Below are 7,536 nucleotides of genomic sequence, written 5' to 3' on the forward strand. Positions count from 1 at the left end.
TCTCTTCCCTTCTCCATGCCTTAATATAAACTGCTCACTTGGTACATGCGGCAATGGTCCGCATGCCACCTTCTACCCTGGGGTCAGCCCAGGTTAGCCCTGTTTGAAGTTCCCCAGAATGGATGCTGGTGGTGGGATGAGCCTGCAAAGCAAGGCGGTTTCTCCCCACACGTGTAGGGGGTGCAGGTCTGAGGAGAGATGGGAGAGGTCGTGCATGGCACTGGCCCCTGCTGGGGTCACTCCAGCACCACATCAAGACAAGGAGCCCTGCTGAAGATGATGGAGCTGCAAACCGCAGTGTGCACCTGTGCAAACTGCAACTCCCACAGCATGTCCTCCCTGTGCTCAGCTTCTCCACCCAGGTTTTCATGTGGCTTCCGGGCAAAGGGCCTCTGATGTGATTTGGAGGAGCAACAGAGAGGTGCAGTGGCTGCATCAGTTATAGCCTGGTGGCCAGTGGAGGAGTGAGAAGTAGTGTGTGGTTGGGATGCTTCTGGTTTGTAAAGGAGTTTGCTCAGTGCTTGAGGTATCGCTGTTGCAGTGAGGCTTTGCACTACCAGTTTGCTGCTATTGCCATCAGCTTACGCCCCAGTGATTTACCCCTGCAAGTTGTGCAGCTGGATCACACCCTGCATGCCAGGCAATTCAAGAAGGGGAAAATGCTGCTGGGATACCTGGACACGCAACACATCTACCCTTGGCATGTGCCTTCACTTGCCTTTAAAGGTGTGAAAAGCAAAGCATTCAGACATGGGAGGATGCAAGGTGTGATGGGGATATCTTCAAAAGGCAGTGACCATCATCCCTGTGGAAAGGGCAAGCAACCACAAAAGTTAAATTAGGGGTGGGCTAAACCCACAGATGCCCGCAATGAGATGCAGAGTTGCTGCTCCTCACCACCCTCCCAAAACAGGTGGTTGCAGTTCTCTTCAGTTGATTCAAGGCTACTGCTCTAGGGGTGACTTGCTGGTCAGGTGCTCCTACCGTGGCTACTACATATGACATGGTGTAGTGGGAAGATATGTGCAGAGCTCTGTGCTGGGGAATCTGCTGCATCCCCTCCTTTGCCTGCCTCCACATCACCTGCTGGAGCCTGCATTTACCACAGGAGGAACCCACTGTCCCCTGTATAGTCTTTAGCAAAAAAAGATCCCTGATTTCTGAAGGGAGAAGGGCAATCTCTAAGAGCTGCAAATATTTAAAAATACGAGAATGTTGCAAAAAGCTCTCGAATTTCTCTTCTAGGGGTTCCCAGCAGAAGTATGATGGGGATGGCCAACAGTTCCTGCCCCAGTCTGGTGGTGGGGTGAAGATGTGGTCCCCTCACCACTCTGGCCTGCGTGACTCTGCAGCATGTGTTGGGGGGCAGCCGGCTGGCCCCATGCGATGTTTTTGCCACTCAGAATAAGGGGCAATTTAGTGTCTCCTACAGGAGTTTCTCTAACCCAGTTAAACCCCCCTCCACATACCTGTGGCATGCTATAAACTTCATAACTCGTTGCCTGGAGCCCTGCCTGCTGGCACTGGTGGTGGGAGAGGGCAGGGGCAAGCAGCTGGAGCAGGCTGTCTAGCAAAGAACGATCGGGGCAGGGGGAAAAGTGTCATTAAGGACAGAGCAATTAACACTGGGTCAGGTAATGCCCATCAGCACTGTCAAAACCTGTATGTTAAAAGTCTGGGGTTGTGGTGACATCTCCTCTTCTGGGAGAGCAATCCCATCCAGCCTGATGCTTCATGGGGTTTTGATGCCTCGATATAAAAGATGTGGTGTCTATTGCTGCCAAGGACAGGAGACTAAAAACCTGGTGGGCTCTGCTCCTGCACTTTTACTTCCTTTCTTTTCCATCATTTTCTTGGCAAGTGGCTTGCACCTGGGCTGTTTCAGCAGCCCAGGATGGTATTGGTCTGCTGGGATATGACAGACCCTTGTCAAGAGCAGGATTGACAGAACTGGATGGAGTACAAAGAGGAGCCTCAGGAGTAGCTGGGTGCAGGCCAACAGGATTTACTGGAGGAGGCTCACTCTATCCAGCAAAGTATGTAACTATTGGTGGTGGGACAAAGCAGCGCAGGACCCATAGAAGCTGTGGGGCAGATGGATGCTTTAGGGGCACCACGAGAGGTGAAGAGTGGTGGGGTGGTGAGTGCAATGAAAAAGCATCCAGTGCTCCTAAATCAGTGCAATCTCCCCAGCAAGGAGAAAAGGTCCTGGCTGAGCATGGGCTCTCCCTTCTGTGCTTCCACAGGAAGTTCCTGAAGGTCCAGTGCCTGGAGAGCGGGCAGTGGGAAGAGGGGCGCTGCATCCCTGTGGTGTGTGAGCCCCCCCCTCCTGTCTTTGAGGGCATGTACAACTGCACTCAGGGCTTCGAGCTGGACAGCCAGTGCATCCTCAACTGCGAGCCGCAGGAACAACAGGTGAGTGACTTGGGAGGCAGGCAGAGATCGGCCAAGTGCTGTGCTGCAGAGCACCTGGAAAGAGCAGGGTTCCCTATGTCCTGCTGTGCAGAGGGACCCCACAGCAGCTTGGCCACCCCTTGTACCATCAAACAGCAGTTGCCCTGCAAACCCAAGGCTTTTCTTGCTGGATACCAGCCATGGCACAGGGTGCACCACCACCTGGGGATGATCTCCTGCTCCCCGGTGACTCTTCCAAAAAGCAGTGGTCCTAAGCAAGTCTGCTTCTCTTGAGTCAAAAGGATTGGGAAGCAAAAGTAGAGGATTTCCAGCGTGTCTGGGGAGCTGCTGCGAATGCATTCACCTGAGATGATGGGCAACCTTGCTGCAGCAGGCTTGCTAACCAAAGGGCTTACTGGGGGATGGAGGCTGCTGCCTGCCAGGCTCTTCCACCCATATTTCTCATCCAACCTGCTGGAATGGTCTTATCAGAAGTGCAGTTGATTCCCTCTGGTGGGATCCAGCAGCAGCTGAAAGACAGTTTGCTTTCTGGTCTATAATGCGAAGCACATATAGGCTAGAACAGATTGCTGCAATCCAGCTGCCCTGGAGAACGTCCCTCTGGACTTCAGCAGCAGGAGTGGGGGGCCCTTGCATTTTACTCCCCTCAGAGGTGAGCAGTGGCCAGGCAGGGTGAGCCCTGCTGCTGCAGGCAGTAAAGCTGGCTGCTCTCCCTCTGTTTTGCAGGTTCCCATCGTCTGCACCAAGGAGGGCTTATGGACAGAAGAGTTCAAACTGTGTGAGAGCTTACAGGGCACCTGCCCACCGCCCCCTGAGCTGAATTTCGTGGAATACAAGTGCGAGCAGGGGCATGGCATAGGTGAGGGCTGACAAAAGCTAATCCAAAACCCAAACTCTATGTTGACTCAGCCTTCCCACAGAGCTGATGGTCATGATGACTCTTCTTCTTGTACCAATCCCCACTAAACCTATGAAAAATACCCTATTTTCTTTTCCATTATCTTTCTAAACACAGAGCCAGGGTTGGCTTTAGTCTTGTGCATGACCTGGTTGTAATCATGGGCAAGACTCAAAGCTAAAGCTAGCTCCGGTATAAGAGTCTCTCCCTTTTCAGAAGGAGCAGGGACTTGTCTCTAGGGTAAACCCAGCCCTTTGCAGTAACTTTCCCAATCCCTAGCCCTCCACCCTCCTCGAGGTCTCTCTGCTTGCTACTGCTGCTGACATTTGCAGAGTTAATGTGGCAGGTCCTAGATAAAAGTCACACCAGTTGTGTGTAACAGGGCACTTTCACCAGATGAGGGACCACATCACCCATTTCTTTCTCCAGGACTTGGTCTCTTCATGCTTTCAGGAAAAGCTGCAATGTTCAGTCTGGCATCCCGCTGGACAGGACGCTTCAACAAAGCCTGTATCACCCTGAAGCAAACACACCACTTATCTGGGTCTGATCAAAACAGGCTGAGGGGAGTCCCAGGGCAGAGCCCACAAAGGTTCAGCTTTGGACAGACCTGATGTGAGGCTGGAGTTAGGGCTGGGATCCACCTAGTTTTCCAATGTGGTTTTTGCAGGGTTTGTTTCTTCCTGGGTCATAGGAAGGCAGTGGGAATTCAGCATGGTAAATAACTTTGAAAGAGCCTTCTTAGCATTTCAATAAACATTCCATAGCACCCAGGACAGACTTATTCTGATGCTGGATCCCATGTCCTGCCGTCAGGGCCTGAATCTGTCTGTTAGAGTGTGTTAAATTTTCCCCTCACGTGGGAGAAGGGAACTGGCCATAACTCCTGTAGATTCCTGCACAGTTCAGGATTTGGAGAAGGAATTGTCACCCCAGGTTGGGAGGAAGAGGTTCTCCTCTATGTCAGCCCCTAACCTTCAGTGAGGAGCTTACACATATGAGTTTGGTGTCCTCCTGAAAAACATCATTACCTCGTTCCTGAAGTCCTCAAGGCTTTCTCTCCTCCTGCAGGTGCTGTGTGCATACCCTCTTGTGTCATACCTCCCAGCGATCCTGTCATACTGCCCAAAAATATAACTGCTGAGACTATGGATCACCGTCTGCAGCCCACCAGAGTCCAGGTAAACAGGAAGGTGGATTCCTCTTGGAGGGAGTTTGCTGGCAGCATAGAGGGGTGCCCCTCTCCTCTCTGTCTAATGTTTTTTATCTGAAATCTCTGCCTTGGGTGAACAAGGGTAAGGCTTGGGAAGACAAGCAGTAAAAGTGAGCTCTGGGTCTCTTTGCTGGGAGCGCTTTGCTGGGAGCACTTTGCTGGGTCTTTCCAAGGAGCTGCCCAGGCTGCATGTTCTGGAGGTACCTGCTGCTCCGCATAACCAGGTTCCAGTGCCAAGGTGCTCCTCCCTCCCACCATGTCTTTCTCCTCTTCCCTCCCCTGCAGATGCTATTGCACAGCCTCCTGCTCTTCCGTACCAAAGTTCAGCATAAGTTATCGGCTCCCAAGCCAGCTTTCAAGGAGTTGCAGGATACCACAATGAATGAAGTTAAATGCAGGAATCCCACTGATTTTTCAGGACATGCTGCATGTCTAAACAAGCTAAGCTGCTGTGTGCGGGGAGAGCAAAGGCTGCCCCAGGCATGGTGTGAGCCTGGGTCCCCAGTTACCTGGCAGCAGAGATGCAACCCCAGGCAGGCTTCTCCCTGCCAGGGAGGAGGCAGGGCACCGTCAGCTGAAAGGTGTCTCTGGCTGCCAGGACCTGCTGGCTGGCTGGTTGCTTCCGCTGCTGGAGCTGGGGAGCCTTCCCTCCCCATCTCTTAGTCATTTTGTAGGAAAATCAGCTCAAATAGCTCACATAGTTTGGATCCTCACGGCACAAATTTCCCAAAAAGCAGCTCTGCTGGGGTAATATTTCTTAAAATAAAATGAGATGCATAAGGAAGGAGGTGGAACAAAGAAAAACAAACAATCTTCCCAGGAGCCTGCGCCCCCATCCAAACACTTTCCCCTCCTCCTGGGAACCCACAGGAGGCCCAGCATCGTGCCTGTGGATACTACTGTACATTGCCTTGAATCAGACCCACAACGAATCGCTGTCGGGGGGTGAGGACGCCTGGGGTGTGTGGGATGGTTAAGCACAAGCCTTGGAAGGAGTCCGTGCCTTTGAGGGATCAGATGGCTTGGCCTGTCAAGGCAGTGGCGTTCAGCTTCCTTTCACCACGGCTGCGGGCTTTCGTGCAAGGGAGGCATTTTGCAGAGAGGAGGAGGAGGGAAAGGAGGTGTTATTTTAAGAAGCAGTGCTCCCCCGTGCCAGGAGCCCTCTCCCTGCACCGTCTTGTTTTCTTCTCTGCCCTGGCTCCTGCCTCTGCTCCCTGCTTAGCTCCTCCAAGCTTCCAAAAACTTGCTATTCCAGGGAGCTGCCAAGCTTCCAAGGTGATGGAGAGGATGGGGTGAACCACACAGGGAGCTGCAGGGGCCACTTGTGGAGGGCATGGTCCTGTTCTGTTTTCAGCTCTGATTCATTGCATCCTGCAGCTGAGCAGGTTTGTCCCTCTGCTCCTATTTTCCAGCCTGGAATATGAGTATCCTAATATGAGTATGCTAAACTGGCATTCAAGTTGAACAACAACCCCATATGAAACACCCCAGTAGCATTAGGTTGCAAACATCCTCTGGACTGAGCAGGAATTGGCTAGCTCAGCCAGCAACCTCAGCCCCTGCCCCATCTGACAGCAGCTCCTGCCAGGTCTGCCTTCCCTACACTGGTGGAAGGGGGCCAGGACCTCATGCTGCACCAGCCCCAATACTGTCTCAACTGAACATGCAGCAGAAAGACCTGCAGCAGGTCTCCACAGGCAGAGCTGCCCTATCCCCAAATATTATTCCAGTCAAGGACGCTGGAGCCGTTCTGCCTGCTGCTGTACATTTCAAATGGGAGGCTAGGAGAAAACACATGTGCTTCTCTGTGCAACTCCTGTGCTGTGAAGGGCATCCTAGGACACTTTCACAGGCTAGCCGTTGTTTTATGGGGCCTCAGATTTCAAAGTCTGCCTGAGCTTTAACAAGGAGGAAATTGCATATGCGGTGGGGCTTTTCTTCCCCCTGTATAATGAGTGCTCCCCACAAACCCCTACTCAATGAGCGGGATGGTGAATTCCAGCGCAAAGAAACTGAGCCCTTCACGTCTTACTTTTGTGTCCATTTGGCTGCAACAGCTGAGTTCATGTCTCGTAAATACCAGCAATAACCCCAGCCCCACAAGTAAACGTGACTCTGGTGTATCTGCTTCAGGCCAGGTCCAGGGAGGTGAGTCCTCCTGGGTCCTGGTCTCAGAGCCTGAGCAGGGGTCAATGAAGTAGCTGAGCCCACATCCCGTATGATTGAGAATCTGGTGAATTCAGCATCATGCAAAGGGGCGATGGCAGACACCAACCTGCCATGACCCTGGATGGCTTCCTTCAAGCAGCAGCTCTTAGCCAAGTCAGCCACTGTGAGCTAGCTAAGCTCACTTCTCTGGTGGTCCCCACGACCTCTCTTTGTCTTCTCCCAGTTGTGCCTCTACATACCTCTACATATACCTACACACGTCTGTCTAATGTCCGCCTTTAACAATGTATCTGGTTTGTGGGTGAACAAAACAGGCTTCAAAGGGTTTCCCTGATGGGCAGAGGTGCAGGGAGAGGGTCCTGGAGGTGCCACTGCTGTTCTACACCACAGTGAGCAATTCAGTGTTGTGAAAAAACCTCTACCTCTAGAAAGCATTGGTGGCTGTTGGTCTTCCTCTGCCACCTCTCCTAATTGCTCTTTTCTCCTTCCCTCCTCAGCATATTGTGTGCACGGGAAGGCTGCGGTGGTATCCAGACCCTTCTGTCATTCACTGCATCCAGTCATGTGAGGTAAGTCCCCCCTGCCCACAGCATGGGCTGCCTGCTCCTTGCAGGAGAGTTCTTGGCAATGAAGACATGCTCCAGCAGAAAACTGGGTAGTTTTGACTTCATGTTTGCTCCATATGAGCTGGGCCAGGGCTTTCTGGCTGACCAGAAAGGCCAGAGCAAGAAATCTCTGGGCATGGTCTCCTGCAGCCAGGGCGACGCTGGGGAACGAAAGCTGCAGAACAACCTATTTCCTTCTTAGCCTGCTTCTTCTTGGCCAAGCTGGGAAGAATGTT

The 7,536-nt window shown here is 52.4% G+C and overlaps 1 protein-coding gene across 1 annotated transcript in view; it reads left to right on the forward strand.

Annotated features, from left to right (window-relative positions):
* The window catches only part of PAPPA2 (pappalysin 2), a gene marked incomplete at both ends in the record, with an annotated part of 44,726 nt that extends 37,462 nt beyond the window's left edge, over positions 1 to 7,264 (forward strand). The window contains 4 exons of the mRNA XM_010024615.1: positions 2,247 to 2,415; positions 3,142 to 3,274; positions 4,385 to 4,494; positions 7,193 to 7,264. Of these exons, the coding sequence (XP_010022917.1) occupies positions 2,247 to 2,415; positions 3,142 to 3,274; positions 4,385 to 4,494; positions 7,193 to 7,264 (484 nt within the window). The remainder of the gene's footprint in view (positions 1 to 2,246; positions 2,416 to 3,141; positions 3,275 to 4,384; positions 4,495 to 7,192) is intronic.
* Positions 7,265 to 7,536: the final 272 nt, after the last annotated feature.

This window comes from Nestor notabilis, unplaced genomic scaffold, assembly GCF_000696875.1.
Source record: "Nestor notabilis isolate BGI_N333 unplaced genomic scaffold, ASM69687v1 scaffold29441, whole genome shotgun sequence".
NCBI classification, from domain to species: domain Eukaryota; kingdom Metazoa; phylum Chordata; class Aves; order Psittaciformes; family Psittacidae; genus Nestor; species Nestor notabilis.